The sequence below is a fragment of the Cynocephalus volans genome, chromosome 10, assembly GCF_027409185.1.
Source record: "Cynocephalus volans isolate mCynVol1 chromosome 10, mCynVol1.pri, whole genome shotgun sequence".
In the NCBI taxonomy this organism is placed as follows: domain Eukaryota; kingdom Metazoa; phylum Chordata; class Mammalia; order Dermoptera; family Cynocephalidae; genus Cynocephalus; species Cynocephalus volans.
Window position 1 is genome coordinate 125666614 of NC_084469.1, and position 19172 is coordinate 125685785.

Genomic DNA, 19172 nt, shown 5'->3' on the forward strand with positions numbered 1-19172 from the left:
AATAAAACTCTTTTCCTTATAAATTACCCAGTTTCAGGTATTCTGTTATAGCAACACAAAACAGACTAACACAGGAGGGGACCTCCAGAGGCAGCCACCCTCCACCGCCTAGACCGGCACAATCCAACCCATAGAAGGCCCAAGTTCAGGAGCAGAGTGAGGCCTTGGAGACCCCCAAACAGGAGACAGACAGCACTGACGTGTGTTCCACGGGTTTATTGAGGCTCTGTGGGGCGCAGGTGAGAGGGAGGCCAGGGTGGGGCCGTGGGCTCAGTTGGCTGCCAGGATCTGCTGCACCCAGGACACGAGCTCGGTGACGCGGGCGTAGACAGCTGGGGTGGAGGTGGAGCAGGAGCTGCTGCCCCAGGACACGATGCCCACCAGGTTCCAGGCTCCATCCTTCTGGCAGACAAGGGGGCCGCCAGAGTCGCCCTGCAGGAGAGAGAGAGAGAGGGCTTGGACCTGGCAGCCCAGGGGGCTTTGGCCCCGGGGACTGTGGCCATTGTTCCCAGAGCCCAGTTTGGGGCCTGAACCCAGGAGCTGCTCCGCACATGCTCACTGGATGGATTACGAACGACCTCAGCAGTTCCGTGTGTGGTTCGTGCCCCTGGAAGTCTGGACCCCCCTGGGTAGGGACCTGTAACAGGAGCTCAACAAGGCTGGTTCGACCAGCAGGAGGAAGAGCGAGGGGGGGGCTGGCCATTGGGCCACCGTGAGGGCGAAAGGGCGGCCTGAGCCCTGCTGGAGCCCTCTGGGCCACCACCTTCCACTGTTCAGGCTGAGCTCTGCATGGAACCCAGAGGTGCCACTGCTCAGACGTTGATATCTATGGAACACTGCACCGTGGTGGCTCTGGGGACCAGGCGGGGAGCGAGGTTATGTCGATGAGGGAGGAGGGGAGAGGGGAGCCCAGGCCACCAGGGCGGGCGTGTGGCCCTCCTGGCCTGTGCAGGGGCTGGGCGCGGTCAGCCAGGTGGGCAGGGCAGCCTGAATGCCGTACACTGCAGGAGGAGACGCCGTTGGCCCCGGCGCAGATCATCTTGCTGGTAACAGACGAGCCCCAGGACTTCTTGCACTGGGTGCTGGACACGATGGGAAGGGCCGCCTGCTGCAGCCTGTCAGGAGTGTTGCTGTCTGCAGGGACAGGAGGAGGCGGGTCAGGGCCCTGTGGCCCACCCAGCCCACCCAGCCCACCTTGCATGTAAAAGACCGGGGCCCGCCTGGACACGCCTGCGTGCCCCTGTGCCATCTGCCTCTCCACCATTGAGACCACTATGGAAACTTCCCCTGGATCCTTGGGGTACAGCTGCTCTCAGATTACACACTAAGTGGTCGGGACTTTGCTTCAAGCAAAGGTGTTCAAATGGACCCTGCTCTGCCCAGCGCAGCCTTGGCCCTGGCACTGCCAGCCACTGCGTGGTGGGTGGCAGGGGCCATCTCTTCCTTTCCAGGGAAGGGGTCCAGTTCCTTCTGATGGACCTGCCTCTCTCAGCACCTCCCTGCTCCTCCCCCCTTGGTGGCTTCTGTCCTGTAAAAGGAGAGAAGGAGGGATCCAGCCGGGGTGTGCTGGGCTTGGGTAGCAGAACTCGGGACACTGGAGGAAGAAAATCAGCCAGAGCGAGCAGCCGACAGGAGAGCTCCTGGGCCTCATCCGCAGGTCCCTGATCAGACCTGGGAATGTGACTCCCGGCCAAGACTCCTGGTGAGCTTGACACAGCCATGTGGCTCAAGTCTGGACAGAAGTCCAGGCTAGAAAGCCAGTGCTGCCCCTCACTGCAGGCCAGGGGCCCATGCTGGCTTGTAATCAGAGTTCCTTCAGAAACCTCCTTTCTGAGGACATCATTGTCAGCCCTTGTTTTTATAATGTCTTGTGGATTTTTAAGGCAGGGACTTTAATTATACAAATGGAAAGATTTAAGACTGTGTTGAAATTTAGATCCAAAGAAAAAGCCATATGGGTCACATCCTGCACCTCCTGCTGCTCGGGGCAGCCCCAAGCCCAGCAACAGCGCCTGCCCCTGCCAGGCTGGGTCCTGCTCACTTTTGGGGTTGGTCAAGCCCCAGCCTGTGGTGACACACAGCTTCCCAGCGGGGAAGTCATCACTGGCGCTGGGCAGGCACACAGCGGACACTTTTTCGTTGAAGGTTGCGGACGTGGACAGCTTCACCAGGGTGATGTCGTTGTTGATGGAAACACTGTTGTAACTGGGGTTCTTGAAAACCTGTGAGTGAGACCAGAACCCCAGGTGAGCCCCGGGAGGAGCCGCGATGTGCAGGTTTCCGGACTCAAACTCCTTTCCTGGTGACCGGTTCAGGAAAAATGGACCCACGGGAGCCCAGAATGAGAATTCTCTTGCCAGCCCCACTCTGCTCCTGTCCCTCAAGCAGCCGAGGACTCTTCTCCCACGTGTCCCCCTCATCCCCAACCCCTCATCAGTCGTCTGAACCTCCTGGATCATCCGGCAGGGTCTGGGCATACCTGAGAGATCTTCAGGACCTGGGCATCCTTGTCGTTAGTAGCGCTCTTGTCAAAAACCCCAGCCACAACGCGGTCCGATGTCCTGGACAAAGCATTCAGGGCTTGAGGGCTCGGCACGTCCCCTGCTCCCCTACCCTTCCCGACCAGAGCTGGAGGCAGAGCCCACAGCTGCCAGGCACTCACGTGACCCCGCAGTGGGCAGCGGTGACCACCCAGCGTTCACTGATGAGGGAGCCCCCGCAGAAGTGGAAGCCGGTCTTGTCCTGGGGAGGAAGATGGGAGGGTCAGCAGCTCCCACGTGGGTGGCACCCCCAGCCTGGCCAACACCCCCAGCGTGCCTCCCAGGTACCCAGAATGCCCCTCTCACCTGCAGGGACACCTGCCAGGGCCAGGAGCCAGGGACAGCTTCCTCCCCATTGACGATCCTGGACAGGCCGCTCACCACGGGGGTAATGGCAGGGACCCCGCAGCCTGGGGGATGGGAGTGGGGTGAGGGGTGGCGGTCCAGGTTGACTCTGGGCCCCCTCACTCACGTCCCAGCGCCCCAGCCTCCTGTCATCGCCAACCCTCTCCCGAAGCCTCTGGGGTTCAGCCTGGCACTGCCCCTCCCGCCCCAGCCCAGGAGTCCTGCAGGGACAGCTTGGTCTGCCCTGCTCTGGGCACTTGGACGCACAGGAGTCAGACTCAGGCCCCTCCTCAGCCCAGGTGAGCCAACCTGGTGGAACTGAGGTGGCGGCAGGGCCATAGCAAGGGCTGAGGGGCCCTGTCCTGCCTGGCTAATCCACTGTGCGTGTCTGTGCCCCGTCATTCTGTGCTCCTCGCACAGCTGTGGCCTCACCGGGGAGGCGTAACGATGCAGGACAAGCCAGCAGGGGACGCGCCCTCTCTGTTCCTGGCACACAGCAAGCGCTCAGTGAACAGGACTTTAAAAGGACAGGGTTCCAGGTCCAGAGAGGTCTGGGTTCGAAGAGGCCCAGCCACAAGTGCCACACGTTCACTCTCTGAGCCTGCGTGGGAGTCACTGACCATTCAGGGTATATTCTGTGCCCCGAGATGTGTCCTCCCTGTGCCCTGCACAGGGTGCAAGCCCTCGAGGCAGCCCCAGGGACGTCCACCTCCTCCCCTGGGAACCTCAGACTGGCGGGTGGTGGGGAAGGGGAGCGGGGCTCCCCAGCTGCTAGGGTCTGAGGTGACATCTGAGATGGCCACGGAGCCCGTGGTCTGGTCCAGTCGTCCCAGCGTCCCCACTGTGGCGGTGGGGTCAGGGAGGCTCGCAGGGGGGACAGTGACTGGTTGGGCTCCAGCCGCTGTGCGCAGCTGAACTGGGAGCAGGCCCTCGGGGTTGGGGGTGAAGGGAGACAGCCTTCCCACCTCCACCAGGCTGGCACTTACTGAGAGCAGTGCCCAAGAGGGCCCAGCAGGAGAGGAGCCAGAGGAAGGCCATGGTGCTGTGGTCAAGGTAACGGAGGTGTCGGGCACCTGCCTGGGGCTCCCTGTTATATCCCTGTGTGCCAGGCTGTTATCTGGAGACCTTGAGGTGATAATCCCTTCCCTGGGAGTGTACCTGAGAGGCAGGGCTGGCACAGGGGCCTGGGATGGCAGCAGCTGCGGCCACAGCCGAGCCTGGGGCTGGGGCCAAGGGGGAAGGTGAGGATGGAAAAAGTGGCCCTTTTTTTTTTTTTTCCATTTTTAGTTCCTCATCTTAATGAGGTGGCCTTTGACCCGCAGCCTTCCTCCTCCAGGCCCTGCCTTGTTAGGGGTCCTCCATGGCTTGAGTCCGGAAGCCCCAGATCTGAGCGCCAGCCTAGTGTCTCGTGGTCTGGAGAACCTCGGACAGATAATTTAGTTGATCTGTAAGTTGTTCAAAGACCTCTGGGGCAGTGTGGTCAAGGAGGGGAGAGGCTGGGGGACCAGGCTCGCACCCCGCAGTGCGGGACACAGGCTTGAGTGAGGGAACGGGTGGCCAGGGGCTGAGGACGCTCCACCTGTTCTCAGGGCCGGCCAAGAAGGCTCAGTGGAGGCTCAGTTCAATGTCTTTGGCCATCTCTTGGGCTGTGTGCAGAGCGGCTGACAGGGACAAGCCGCCCACTGCCCATTCACGCTGAGCTGGGCCCCTTCGCACAGGGGCCAGAGTGCATGGGCCCCTGGATGTGAGTGTGTGGCTTCCTGGGGCAACACTGGGCTTAGGGACAAGCCAGGGGACCCTGCTGTCACTCTGACGAGAGCCAGTGGAGGCAGGACCTCAAGGTTTAATGGGGGGCAAGGAAATGTGGTTCCTGGTTTGGGTGACAGGGTGTAACGTCGGGCCCTTTCCCAGCAATTGGGAAACTGGGGAGGAAGAAATCTGGGGTTGAGGTTGGCAGACTCCGGGCAACCCCCCCCCCCCCCAAATAAACAGGAAAATATCTCATGGCTGTTTGTAATTTCCATTGCACGAATGACCGTGACAGGTTTGTTTACGCCACAGGTTTTAGTCCCACAATGCTGTGGAGCCTTGGGCAAGTTACTTACCCTCTCTGATCCTGCTTCTATGTATGTAAATGGGGATACTTATAGAATGGGTCCCACATGACAAAAGGACACAACCCCTCTTGAGAGCACTAGGACCAGGCCTAACACCTAGTCCGTGTCGGTCAGTCCTGTGCATTGCTTTTTCTTGAATTGGTTGCCTGGTCGTGCCCTTTGCTCATTCTAGAACATGACTAATGACCGAGAGGGGCGGCCACAACGTGTGGCTGGAGGTAGAGTGGCCCGGTGCGCGTGGCAGGGTCTCTGCGTGCAGCGCGTCCGTGACGGGTGTTGACACCTGCTCGTCTATCAAGCTCCGCCCACCAGCCCCTCCTGGAACAGACCGAGCTAAAGAAACACGCACATTCCTGTCCTTAGCAGGCGCACCGGGACGGGGCGGGGAGCTCAGGGAAAGGAGTCATAAGACATCAGTAAAACGCACGTCCCCACCAGCGACGGAGATGTCATGTTCATCATGGTTATCGATGCCACGGCCAGGAGGGCCTCACTCTGTAGGGACATGGAAGGGAACAACCTGAGTTAGCGGGAGTGGCCAAGCGCCCCTGTGGGGGAGGAGACGGCGTGCAGGCCGAGGGGACAGCCAGGGCAGGTGTCCGGGGTGGCAGGAAGCTCGGGAGGCCCGCGTGGCCCGAGGGGAGTGAGGGGCCGAGACACCGGAGGCAGGGCGGGGCACTCCAGGGGGCGACGGAGAAGAGCCTGGTGACCCGGTGAAGACAGGGCGCTGATGCCCGCTGGCAGCCACTGGGCACGTGGGGCAGGGGCGCGGCGGCCACACCCCGGCAGCCCCGGCTTGGCCTGAGCTGACTGTGACCATGGCCATGGCCTGCGTGGATTGGGGCACCTGGGAGGACACAAGCCCGACTGTGGCCAGTCCTGTGGGTGAAGCGCTGGGGGTGAGGGGCGGGGGGTGGGCAGGAGGGATGGATGGGGTGACACGCGGGAGGCAGAACCACAGGCCTGGAGGCGGGTGTGGAGGGGGAGGTGCCCGGATGTCCCCGGCTTCTGGGGTGGGTGGCAGAGTGCATGGAGGAGACTGAGACAAGAAAGGGGACCAGAGTATGTCCACTTGTGCTTCAGGTTCCCATGGGACCTGCAGGGGTTGGAGGTGTCCTCAAGGCCGGCCAAGGGGTGGGAGACGTGAGCCGAAGTGCCCAGGGTGGCTGAGAAGGAGCGGCCAGCAGGGTGGAGGAGGAGGAGGAGACGGAGGACGTGGCCAGCAGGCGCTGGGGTCCCACCAGCGTGTGGCAGGGCTTAGAGGCAGGAGGACACGGACCCCACCCCGTTGCCACCTCTGGGCATTTGGGTGGTGGATGGGAAATTTGACGTGGGGCTCCCAGGCCTGACTGAGCCTCACATGGACCAAAGCTGCTGCCAAGGGCAGGAGGCTGAGGAGGAGCCAGAGAAAAGTCATGGCACGTGGCCGGGGAGGCAGGCGGGGGATCTGCCTGAGGGACCCCATTATGTTTACAGAGCCCACCGATCACAGCCTGCCTGGCCATACCCTCCCTATCACGAGTCCTGGAGAAGCAGCCTGAATGGGCTGACGCCGGGAAGAGCCCCGTGTGTGGGGCCAGCAGTGGACTCACCCCCGGCCACCCACCCCTGGTGGCAGATCCCTGAGCACGCTGAGCAGGGCTGGATGGCGGGGCCCCTGCTGCCTGGGGTGGGAGCACGGGGTGAGGGTGGAGGCCAAGGTCAACCTGGGCCCTGCCCCCTTTGCATCCCATGTCATCTGCCTGTGCCTTCTTGGTCACTCTCTGGGGAGCTAGAGCCCAAGTGGTCAGGAAGGGGAGTAAGGAGGTGATGGAGTTTGGACGTGTTGTCCCCTCCAGAACTCATGTGGAAATTTGATCCCCAATGTGGCAGTGTTGGAAACTGATTGAGTCATGGGGGCGGATCCCTCATGAATGGATTAATGCTCTCCCTGGGGGAGGGGAAGTAATCAGTGAGTTCTCGCTCGATTGGTTACTGCGAGAGCTCCTTGTATGTAGGACCCTGGCACCTCTCCTCTGTCTCTCTTGCTTTCTCTCACCATGTGATCGGCTTGTCCCCACCAGCTGCCTGCCACTTTCCACCATGAGTGGAAGCAGCCTGAGGCCCATGCCAGATGCAGCTGTCCCAGAATCGTAAGCCAAATAAAACTCTTTTCCTTATAAATTACCCAGTTTCAGGTATTCTGTTATAGCAACACAAAACAGACTAACACAGGAGGGGACCTCCAGAGGCAGCCACCCTCCACCGCCTAGACCGGCACAATCCAACCCATAGAAGGCCCAAGTTCAGGAGCAGAGTGAGGCCTTGGAGACCCCCAAACAGGAGACAGACAGCACTGACGTGTGTTCCACGGGTTTATTGAGGCTCTGTGGGGCGCAGGTGAGAGGGAGGCCAGGGTGGGGCCGTGGGCTCAGTTGGCCGCCAGGATCTGCTGCACCCAGGACACGAGCTCGGTGACGCGGGCGTAGACGGCTGGAGTGGAGGTGGAGCAGGAGCTGCTGCCCCAGGACACGATGCTCACCATGGTCCAGGCTCCATCCTTCTGGCAGACGAGGGGGCTGCCAGAGTCGCCCTGCAGGAGAGAGAGAGAGAGGGCTTGGACCTGGCAGCCCAGGGGGCTTGGCCCCAGGGACTGTGGCCATTGTTCCCAGATCCCAGTCCGGGGCCTGAACCCAGGCGCTGCTCCGCACATGCTCACTGGATGGATTACGAACGACCTCAGCAGTTCCGTGTGTGGTTCATGCCCCTGGAAGTCTGGACCCCGCCTGGGTTGGGACCTGTAACAGGAGCTCAACAAGGCTGGTTCGACCAGCAGGAGGAAGAGCAAGGTTTGGGCTGGCCATTGGGCCACCATGAGGGCGGAAGGGCTGCCTGAGCCCTGCTGGAGCCCTCTGGGCCACCACGTTCCACTGTTCAGGCTGAGCTCTGCATGGCATCCGGAGATGCCACTGCTCAGACATTGATATCTATGGAACACTGCACCGTGGTGGCTCTGGGGACCAGGCGGAGAACGAGGTTAAGTCGATGAGGGAGGAGAGGAGAGGGGAGCCCAGGCGGGGAATGAGGTTAAGTTGATGAGGGAGGAGAGTGGAGGGGAGCCCAGGCCTCCAGGGCGGGCTTGTGGCCCTCCCAGCCTGTGCAGGGGCTGGGCGCGGTCAGCCAGGTGGGCAGGGCAGCCTGAATGCCGTACACTGCAGGAGGAGAGACACCATTGGCCCCGGCGCAGATCATCTTGCTGGTAACAGACGAGCCCCAGGACTTCTTGCACTGGGTGCTGGACACCATGGGCAGGGCCGCCTGCTGCAGCCTGTCAAGAGTCTTGGTGTCTGTTGGAACTAGGGGCCCAGCCATGGTGTGCTGGGCTTGGGTAGCAGAACTCGGGGCACTGGAGTAAGAAAATCAGCCAGAGCAAGCAGCCGGCAGGAGAGCTCCAGGGTCTCATCTGCAGTTCCCCGACTAGACATTGGAATGTGATTCCTGGCCAAGAGTCCTGGCAAGCTTGACACAGCCACGCGGCTCAAGTCTGGAGAGAAATCCAGGTTGGAAAGCTGGTGCTGCCCCTCACTGCAGGCCAGCGGGGCCATGCTGGCTTGTAATCAGAGTTCCTTCAGAAACCTCCTGTCCGAGGACATCATTGTCAGCCCTTATTTTTATAGTGTCTTGTAGATTTTTAAGGCAGGGGACTTAAAATGAAGAAATGGAAAGATCTAAGACTGTGTTGATATTTAGACCGAAAAATAAAGCCATATGGGTCACATCCTGTACCTCCTGGGTTGGTGAAGCCCCAGCATGTGGTGACACACAGCTTTCCAGTAGGCGCTGGGCAGGCACATGGAGGTACTTCGTTGGAGAAGCGGGTGGACGTGGACAGCTTCAGCAGGGTGATGTCATTGTTGATGGTAAGACTGTTGTAATGGGGTTCTTGAAAACCTGTGAGTGAGACCAGGTGTTTCACAAGACAAAGTCCTGTCCTGGTGGCCCATTCAGAGTAAGTAGACCCACAGGAGCCCAGAATGAGAATTCTGAGGCCAGCATTACTCGACTCCTTCCCTCAAACAGCAGAGCAGATGTCTCCCACCTGTCCCCCTCATTCTCCCACGTCTCATCCATCGTCTCAGCCTCCTGGATCTTCTGCAATCTTCAGGACCTGGGTGTCCTCCTCCTAGAGTTCTGGTCAACCTCTCCAGCTACAACCCTGTCAAACCTCCTAGACAAAGCATTTAGGGCTTGAGGGCTAGGCATGTCCCCTGCTCCCCTCTCCTCTGCCCAACTAGAGCTAGGGACAGAGCCCACAGCTGCCCGGCACTCACGTGACTCTGCAGTGGGCAGCAGTGACCACCCAGCGTTCACTGATGAGGGAGCCCCTGCAGAAGTGGAAGCGGGTCTTGTCCTGGGGAGGAAGATGGGAGGGTCAGCAGCTCCCACGTGGGTGGCACCCCCAGCCTGGCCAACACCCCAGCGTGCCCCCCAGGTGTCCAGAATCCCCCTCTCACCTGCAGGGACACCTGCCAGGGCCAGGAGCCAGGGACAGCTTCCTCCCCATTGACGATCCTGGACAGGCCACTCAGCACAGGGTGGATGGCGGGGACCCCACAGCCTGGAGGATGGGAGTGGGCTGAGGAAGGACGGAGGCCCAGAGCCTATGTAGGCCTCACGTGTTGGTGTTGCAGAGCTCCCAGTTTCTTCCTCAGTCCTCCCAGGCCAGCCTAGGACCCAACTGTGCCATCTCCTCTGGAGACTCCCCCTGACCCCCCAAACTCTAGGCTCAAGGGTCCTCCAAACACAGCCTTTTGGCCGCAATCATCCTTCCAGGGCTGCAAAGTGACGTGGCTGCCCCCACCCAGGGCCCATCCTGCCTGAAGGAGCAGAAAGCTAGCCGGGCCATCAGACTGCCTGGGCCCCCATCCTTCCCGGCTGTTTTGCCTTAGACCAGTGGCGGTAGCGCTCCGATCCTGCGTCCTCAGCTGTCCAGTGGGGAGCAGAGCTTGGGGGCAGGTGGTGTGGAATTAAAATCTAACTCTGCGTTAGTGCGGAATCTGGAGCTCAGACACCTTGCTGATGGGAAATTCCACACTGCTGTGCTCACAGTGAATTTCCTATTTATATGATTCTTTACCATTTCAGGAACTATTCATTGTGTAAAGTTCTGGTTGCTTAGTTATTAAATAAAATGGGACTTGACTCCACACCATAAAAGGTGGAGAGGGAGCAGAAAACAGAACAGTGAGAAAAGGCAGGTGTGCTCATGTGTAGATCCTTATCTGGGACAAATTCTCAGCACCTGGGTATGGGTGTGGCAATGTGGCTTCACATTTGAGCAGGTACAGACCCCACAACCAGCCATGCCACTTCCAGAGCCCTTGTCACGGCTACAGACCCAGCATCTGCCTCTCCTGTCACTGGAGCAGGAGATGGGGAAGCTGTTCACCGAGGATTGGCATCACCAACAGAAGTCATAATAATAATTTATTTTTTGTAATAGCAAAAAAACTAGGAGAAAAATAGTGTATTCACACAACAGGGAGTAAATTATAGCGATTCTAGTGAATGAGCTGGATGGATAAATCTAGAACATTATGGGAGCGGGAAAAGCCAACAACAGACACAGAGTAGGACAGTTTATGTAAATTTCAAAATAAATAAATAAACAAATAACAATTGTATACATTGTTTAAGGATTTATAAATATGTAATGATACAGAAAATCAAGAAAGTACACCACCAAAAGTTAATAAATCTCAAACTCTAGATCCTATAGAACAAGAACCCTTGAAATGACTGACAAGGAATTTCGAGTGATAATTCTAAGGAAATTGAATGAGATACAAGAAAACTCAGCTAGACGTTATGATGAAATGAGGAAAAGTATACAGGACCTGAAAGAGGAAATGTACAAGGAAATTGATGTCCTGAAAAAAAAATGTAGCAGAACTTGCTGAACTGAAGAAGTTATTCAGCGAAATAAAAAACACAATGGAGAGTTTAACCAGCAGGCTTGTCAAAGTTGAAGAGAGAACCTCTGAACTTGAAGATGGGCTGTTTGAAATAACACAAGCAGACAAAAAGAAAGAAAAAAGAATCAAGGACATGGAAGAAAATCTGAGAGAGATATTAGACAACCTTAAGCACTCAAATTTCCGAGTCATGGGTATTCCAGAAGGGGAGGAAAACGGAGATTCCATTGAAAACATATTCAACAAAATAGTGGCAGAAAACTTCCCAGGTATATGAAAAATCACAGATCTTCAGATCCAGGCAGCTCAACAATCTCCAAACGTATTCAACCCAAAAAGACCTTCTCCAAGACATGTTATAGTCAAATTGGCAAAACTCAGAGACAAAGAAAGAATCTTAAAAGCTGCAAGAGAGAAGCGTCAAATCACCTATAAGGGAGCCCCAACCAGGCTAACATCAGACTTCTCATCACAAACCATAAAAGCTAGAAAGGAATGGGATGATATATTCAAAATACTAAAAGACAAAGATTGCCAGCCAAGAATACTCTACCCTGCAAGGCTATCCTTCTGAAATGAAGGGCAAATAGTATATTTCTCAGACAAACAAAAACTGCGGGAGTTCACTACCACATGACCACCCTTACAAGAAATCCTCAAGGGAGTACTGGGTTTGGTTCCTGAAAAATAACTACCATTGCCGTAAAAACCCAAGAAAAATCAAAACTCACTAGTATAATAAAAATGGCATTCATGAAGAGAAAACAATCAAACAAAAATGCTATCTACAACCTAAGGAACCAACAAACACAGAAACCAAACAGTAAATCAGAAAGCAAGGAACAAAAGACACCTAAGACAACCAAACAACCAATAAAATGCTAGGAATAAATCAACACCTTTCAATAACAACTCTTAATATAAAAGGCTTAAATTCCCCAATCAAAAGACACAGACTGGCTGACTGGATTAAAAAGGAGGACCCAACTATATGCTGCCTTCAAGAGACAAACCTCACCCATAAAGATTCACATAGAATAAGAGTGAAAGGATGGAAAAAGATTTACCATGCAAACAGAAAAGAAAAACGAGCTGGAGTAGCTATTCTTATATCTGACCAAATAGACTTTAAACTAAAAACCATAAAAAGAGACAATGAGGGACACTACTTAATGATAAAAGGACTGATCCATCAAGAAGACATAACAATCATAAATATGTACGCACCCAATGTTGGAGCAGCCAGATTTATAAAACAAACTCTATTAGACCTAAAGAAGGAAATAGACACTAATACCATAATAGCAGAGGACCTGAACACCCCACTGTCAATATTAGACAGATCATCTAGGCAAAGAATCAGCAGAGAAACACAAGATCTAAACAATACTCTAGAACAATTGGAATTGGCAGATATCTACAGAACATTCCATCAGATATCTACAGAATATTCATTCTTCTCATCAGCACATGGATCATTCTCCAGGATAGATCACATATTAGGTCACAAATCAAGTCTCAATAAATTCAAAAAATTGGAATTATCCCGTGTATCTTCTCAGACCACAATGGATTAAAACTAGAAATTAATAACAAACAAAACTCTGGAAACTATACAAACACATGGAAATTAAATAGCATTCTACTTAATGACATATGGGTCCAAGAAGAAATCAAGCAGGAAATCAAAAAATTTATTGAAAATAATGATACATCATATCAAAACCTGTGGGATACTGCAAAAGCAGTATTAAGGGGGAAATTTATTGCATTAAATGCTCACCTCAGAAGAATGGAAAGATGGCAAGTGAACAACCTAACACTTCACCTTAAAGAACTAGAAAAACAAGATCAATCCAAACCTAAAGTTAGCAGACGGAAAGAAATCATTAAGATCAGAGCAGAACTTAATGAAATTGAAACCCAAAAAACAATACAAAAGTTCACTGAATCAAAAAGTTGGTTTTTTGAAAAGATAAATAAAATTGACAAACCGTTAGCATGGCTAACAAAAAGAAGAAGAGAGAAGATTCAAATAACAAAAATTAGAAATGAAAAAGGCGATATTACAACTGATTCATCTGAAATACAAGGAATCATTCAAGACTACTATAAACAACTATACGCCAATAAATTTGAAAAACTGGAGGAAATGGATAAATTTCTGGACACACACAAGCTCCCAAAACAGAACCATGAAGATGTAGAAAATTTGAACAGTCCAATAACAATAAAGGAGATTGAAGCTGTTATCAGAAGGCTCCCAACAAAGAAAAGCCCAGGACCAGATGGATTCACAGCAGAATTTTACCAAACATTCAAAGAGGAATTGACACCGATTCTTTACAAACTATTCCAAAAGATTGAAACAGACGCAAATCTCCCAAACTCATTCTATGAAGCAGACATCATCCTGATACCAAAACCAGGTAAAGATATAACCAAAAAAGAAAACTACAGGCCGATATCCTTGATGAATATAGATGCAAAAATCCTCACTAAAATACTAGCAAACAGAATACAGCAACACGTATGTAAAATTATTCACCACGATCAAGTGGGATTCATCCCAGGGATGCAAGGTTGGTTCAACATACGCAAATCAATAAATGTGATACACCATATTAATAAACTCAAACACAAGGACCATATGATCATATCTATAGATGCTGAAAAAGCATTTGATAAAGTTCAGCACTCATTCATGACAAAGACCCTCTATAAGTTAGGTATAGAGGGAAAGTATCTCAACATAATTAAAGCGATATATGACAAACCCACTGCCAATATCATCCTGAATGGGGAAAAGCTGAAAGCTTTTCCTTTAAGAACAGGAACTAGACAAGGATGCCCACTCTCACCACTCCTATCCAACATAGTGTTGGAAGTATTAGCCAGATCAATCAGAGAAGAGAAGGAAATAAAGAGCATCCAGATTGGTGAAGTCAAACTGTCCCTGTTTGCAGATGACATGATCCTATATATCAAACAGCCTAAAACCTCTACAAAAAAACTGTTGGAATTGATAAATGATTTCAGCACAGTAGCAGGATACAAAATCAACACACAAAAATCAGTAGCATTTCTTTTCTCCAATAGTGAACATGCAGAACGAGAAATCAAGAAAGCCTTCCCATTTACAATAGCCACCAAAAAAATAAAATACTGAGTTAACCAAGGATGTGAAAAATCTCTATAATGAGAACTACAAACCACTGCGGAGAGAAATTAGACAGGATACAAGAAGATGGAAAGATATCCTATGCTCTTGGATTGGAAGAATCAACATAGTGAAAATGTCCATACTACCCAAAGTGATATACAAATTCAATGCAATCCCCACCAAAATTCCAAAGACATTTTTCTCAGAAATGGAAGAAACTATCCAGACATTTATATGGAATAATAAAAGACCACGCATAGCCAAAGCAACACTGAACAAAAAAAATAAAGCTGGAGGCATAACACTACCTGACTTTAAGCTATACTACAAAGCTATAATAACCAAAACAGTATGGTACTGGCATAGAAACAGACACACTGACCAATGGAATAGAATAGAGAATCCAGAAATCAACCCACACATGTACTGCCATCTGATCTTTGACAAAGACACCAAGCCTATTCCCTGGGGAAGGGACTGCCTCTTCAGCAAATGGTGCTGGGATAACTGGATATCCATATGCAGGAGAATAAAACTAGATCCAACTAGATTAAGGATTTAAATATACACCCTGAAACAATAAAACTTCTTAAAGAAAACATAGGAGAAACACTTCAGGAAATAGGACTGGGCACAGACTTCATGAATATGACCCCAAAAGCACGGGCAACTAAAGGAAAAATAAACAAATGGGATTATATCAAACTAAAAAGCTTCTGCACAGCAAAAGAAACAATTAACAGGTTAAAAGACAACCAACAGAGTGGGAGAAAATATTTACAAAATATACATCTGACAAAGGATTAATATCCAGAATATATAAGGAACTCAAACAACTTTACAAGGAAAAAACAAGCAACCCAATTAAAAAATGGGCAAAAGAGCTAAATAGGCATTTCTCTAAGGAAGATATACAAATGGCCAAGAGACATATGAAAAAATGCTCCACATCACTCAGCATCCGGGAAATGCAAATCAAAACCATACTGAGATACCATCTCACCCCAGTTAGGATGGCTAAAATCCAAAAGACTCTGAATGATAAATGCTGGCGAGGCTGCGGAGAAAAAGGAACTCTCATACATTGTTGGTGGGACTGCAAAATGGTGCAGCCTCTACGGAAAATGGTATGGAGGTTCCTCAAACAATTGCAGATAGATCTACCATACGACCCAGCCATCCCACTGTTGGGAATATACCCAGAGGAATGGAAATCATCAAGTCGAAGGTATACCTGTTCCCCAATGTTCATCGCAGCACTCTTTACAATAGTCAAGAGTTGGAACCAGCCCAAATGTCCATCATCGGATGAGTGGATACAGAAAATGTGGTACATCTACACAATGGAATACTACTCAGCTATAAAAACGAATGAAATACTGCCATTTGCAACAACATGAATGGACCTTGAGAGAATTATATTAAGTGAAACAAATCAGGCACAGAAAAAAAAATACCACATGTTCTCACTTATTGGTGGGAGCTAAAAATTAATATATAATTCACACACACACACACACACACACAAAAAAAAAAACCGGGGGGGGGGAGAAGATATAACAACCACAATTACTTGAAGTTGATACGACAAGCAAACAGAAAGGACATTGTTGGGGGGGAGGGGGGAGGGAGGAGGGAGGGAGGTTTTGGTGACGGGCAACAATAATTAGGCACAATGTATATCGACATAATAAAATTAAAAAAAAAAATAATTAAAACTAACTAAAATTGGGAAAAAAATAAAAATAAAAATAAAATAAATAAATATGTAATGCCTTTGTATAAACCTGCATAGAAGTGATGCATGCAAATTCAGAATAAGGATTACATTCCAGGCAGGGGAAGGGAGAGAACGGGAGCCTCACCTGAATTTCATGTTTTAAGAAGAGATTTGCTAACTCCTGATGGTAGATACATGGATTTCTTATTTTTCCTATATTTTTTACTATTTCTTTTTTTTTTTTTTAATAGAAAGCAAAATGGTTAGCAAGTGCCCAGCATAATAAATAAAAACCCCAGAGGATGCATAAGGGGTCTTGGGCAGCCACCCCTTACCCTGTCCACAGCACCCCCACCTGAGCCACTTCTGACACCTCATACCACAGCAGCACCTAGAATTGTCTTTCCACCACTGGAGCACATGCATAGGCTTAGAAAGTCCCAGAAGGACCCTCTGCTCCCAGTAGCCTCAGATGGCTATGCTGGGTGTGAGGCCCAAGCGGGCAGAGAAGGGAGCTCAGATCTCCCTCTTGGCCAGGCCCCACTGCTACCACCTCAGGACAGAGCTCCTCTGATGTGACCTGCCTTTGGGGGCCACTGAGGGCTCCAGGACCTCTTCCCCAGGCTCCTCCCAGGCCTGGCTGCCCACCCGGGCCCCAGCACTCACCAAAGGTGTCCCCCATGAGGGCAACGCAGGAAAGGAGCCAAAGAAAGGCCATGGTGCTGCGTCAGGGAGGTGTGGGGCCTGCCTGCCACGGGGTTTTTTTTACATCCCCTGGGAGCCCCCAAACCCTGAACAGCCCTTCTGTCCCTCCCCAGCCGGGGAGACCTGAGAGCCACCCTTTTGTTATCTGGGACCTGTGGTGATAAATGTGGGCCATGCCCCTCTCACAGCCAGCCTGTCAGCCTGGGACACCCCAGCCCCTGGGAAAAGGGCAACTGCCCTGTCCCAATACCACCCGTAAGCCTTGGCAACACCCAGCATCTCTGGGGCACTGAGGGCAAGGTGGGGGCCCAAGCCCCACAGAGCCCAGCACGTGCAGCCTTTGCCAGGAGGCAGGGGCAGGGGACTCTGTCACTCCCAGTGCAACTGAGAGGCTTCTCAGCTCCTAATTAAGAGCAATACCACCACAGGGTCCAGAGAAGCCCAGCTGGTTGTTGCAGGGAGGCGCTCAGAATTTCCCGTGGTGCTGGGTCCCCAGGACCACGACACAGGCTGCAGGCTCTCAGCAAAGGGTGTGTCACCTGAAAGGAAGGGCTGCACTGTATTCTGGATCATCCAGGGGTCACCTCATCATCAGCCCAGCTACGCAGTTTCTGGGCATGGTGAGGGAGGGTGGGTGAGAAGGGATCCCCCACCCACTGTGGCCAGTATTGCCTAGCAGGAGGGCAACCCCCTGACAGGCCATCCCAACTCCTGCCTGCCACCATGCTAAATGGAATTCCCTTTCTGTGATGATTCACAATTCAAGGAACTAGTCATTGTATAAAGCTTTAATCTCTTATAAAATAAGTGTTCGGAGAGTTCTGGTCAAGATGGTGGAATAGATGGTCCCCAGCGTCACTGTCTCTCACAAATCAACCAAATTTACGACTATAAAAATGTAACATCAGCCAAGCTGGGGCCGCTGGAGCTCAGGGGAAGAGGAGGAGAGACCTATGGAGTTCATGAAGGGGGAGAAACCATGATGAGAGAAAGAAAAACCTGCTCTGAACGTTTCGGGCCATGGCCGCTTTAATGCTGGAGCTGCTGAGGGCATGGAGCAGGAGCTGGCAGAAGCCGCAGCTGTGCCCTTCAGATGGAGTTATTTGGAGGCAGCAGGAGAGAAGAGGGCCTTGGTGGTCCCCGGACAGCAAGACCACTAATAGGGTTCCCGTGGACCCACACAGGAGCGAGGAGTCAGAACAGCTGAAAAAAGGGAGCCGTTCAGAGACCAGTGAGTCATTGCAAGGGACCGGCGCAGGGCCCATCACATGGGAAGTGTTTGCAGCATGGGCGGTGGGGGAGACGAGCCCACCAGGGGAACACTGGGACATAGCAAGGACAGCTGATCTGCCCCCCAATCAGCACAGGACCACTCAGAGGAGACTGGTCAGGAATGCAGAATTGCATGGGGTGCAGTTTGCTGAAAGAGTCAGGCCCAGACCAGAGTTTCTACACAACACAGGTGCACCAAGTATCTGGAGAGCCAGAAGTACCAGTAAGGTCAACCATTAAACCCTGAGCTGCACAAAAACCCTTCCCTAGGGAAACAGCAGCAAAGTAGCAATTTAAACAACCACACAGCTCAGTACTGGTTCCCAGAGGAAGTTCCCCAGTGTTAGAAGCAAAGGACAAAAAATTAGTTCCGGTCCAGGCACACCACCAGCACCTTGAGGCCTGCCTGGGAACCAGAGGCTTGGATCCACAGACTGGACCCCACTCCCACTTCCAGGCACACCACGCTAGCACCTCAGGGCCCGCCCGAGGACCTGAGGCATGAAGAAGGAGACTGGACCTCTCTCCCACAACCAGGCACACCATGCCCACACCTCAGAGCCCACCTAGGGACCTGGGGTATGGAGAAGGGACCAGAATTCCCTCCCACAACCAGGCGCACCACCAGCACCAAGGAGCATGCCCAAAACAGCACCTCCATGTGGATGGCCCACCACAGCCACCACAATAACCATGGCTGCTGCAAAAGCGGCTAGACGCCACAACCACCACGCAGATGGTCCGCCAGCCACTGGAGTGCATTGACACAAGAAGAGTCACCAGCAGAGACAAAGAAAAGAAGAGGATGTCTCTCTCCACAAAGCCCATGTCAGAGTGACAGAAGAAGCATCTGTTCTATGATAATATTGGGGGACCTGATCACATCTCTCAGCATTGGACAGATCATCTAGGCAACAAGTTAACAGAGTAACCATTACTCTTTCAGAAGGAGAGAAGAAATCTAGGGTAATTAGAGGGGGGAGGGGGAGGAAATGGGGGATGGGGAGAGATTAGACAAGGGGCACAAAGAATAATTACGATTTGTAACAATATCTATGCTAGTAATATTGATTTGATCAACATATCTCAATGTTCAATCCCAAAATTACGGATAATCGATTTTGATTCAATAAATAAAATAAACTTTAAAAGATAAAATAAAATAAGTGTTTGATTCCACACCACAAAATTACACAGAAGGCAGTCTTCATTGTCACAGGACAATGAGAAAGACAAGTGTGTCCCCTCCAGGGCCAGGACAGTGTCATTTAGAACTTTTGTTTGTCTTTAATTTGTAAATTTTGTTTTGTTTAGAGTTGTGTGTTCTCCAGCAGGGGGGTGGGGGGGGGGTTAAAA

The 19172-nt window shown here is 51.9% G+C and overlaps 2 protein-coding genes and 1 pseudogene across 2 annotated transcripts; all 3 read right to left on the reverse strand.

The window, feature by feature from the left end:
- Positions 1-270: 270 nt before the first annotated feature.
- Positions 271-3923, reverse strand: LOC134389137 (chymotrypsinogen A-like). Its single transcript, XM_063112615.1, has 7 exons — positions 3872-3923; positions 2847-2950; positions 2663-2742; positions 2480-2561; positions 2042-2222; positions 1001-1134; positions 271-432 (listed from the first exon to the last, which is right to left on the reverse strand). Exons 1-7 carry the CDS (start codon positions 3921-3923, stop codon positions 271-273), a joined length of 795 nt encoding a protein of 264 aa, XP_062968685.1.
- Positions 3924-4490: 567 nt separating this feature from the next.
- On the reverse strand, positions 4491-6419 carry LOC134387712 (uncharacterized). The gene is made up of 5 exons (XM_063110103.1): positions 6363-6419; positions 6099-6258; positions 5574-6010; positions 5430-5497; positions 4491-4593 (listed from the first exon to the last, which is right to left on the reverse strand). Exons 1-5 carry the CDS (start codon positions 6417-6419, stop codon positions 4491-4493), a joined length of 825 nt encoding a protein of 274 aa, XP_062966173.1.
- A 993-nt stretch (positions 6420-7412) lies between these two features.
- Positions 7413-16557, reverse strand: LOC134389157 (chymotrypsinogen B2-like; annotated as a pseudogene).
- Positions 16558-19172: the final 2615 nt, after the last annotated feature.

Bases quoted from the DNA above. Each gene is read 5' to 3' on its own strand.
- LOC134389137 (XM_063112615.1), bottom strand. From the start codon at position 3,923: ATGGCCTTCCTCTGGCTCCTCTCCTGCTGGGCCCTCTTGGGCACTGCT. The intron at 2,743-2,846 runs GTGAGAGGGGCA...CTTCCTCCCCAG, and splicing joins CCTGGCAGGTGTCCCTGCAG to GACAAGACCGGCTTCCACTT. The intron at 433-1,000 runs GTACGGCATTCA...TCTCTCCTGCAG, and splicing joins ACGGCGTCTCCTCCTGCAGT to GGCGACTCTGGCGGCCCCCT.
- LOC134387712 (XM_063110103.1), bottom strand. From the start codon at position 6,419: ATGACTTTTCTCTGGCTCCTCCTCAGCCTCCTGCCCTTGGCAGCAGCT. The intron at 5,498-5,573 runs GCACGCCGTCTC...ATGTCCCTACAG, and splicing joins CCTGGCTGTCCCCTCGGCCT to AGTGAGGCCCTCCTGGCCGT. The intron at 4,594-5,429 runs GTGCGTTTTACT...CCCTGTGCGAAG, and splicing joins TCTCCGTCGCTGGTGGGGAC to GGGCCCAGCTCAGCGTGAAT.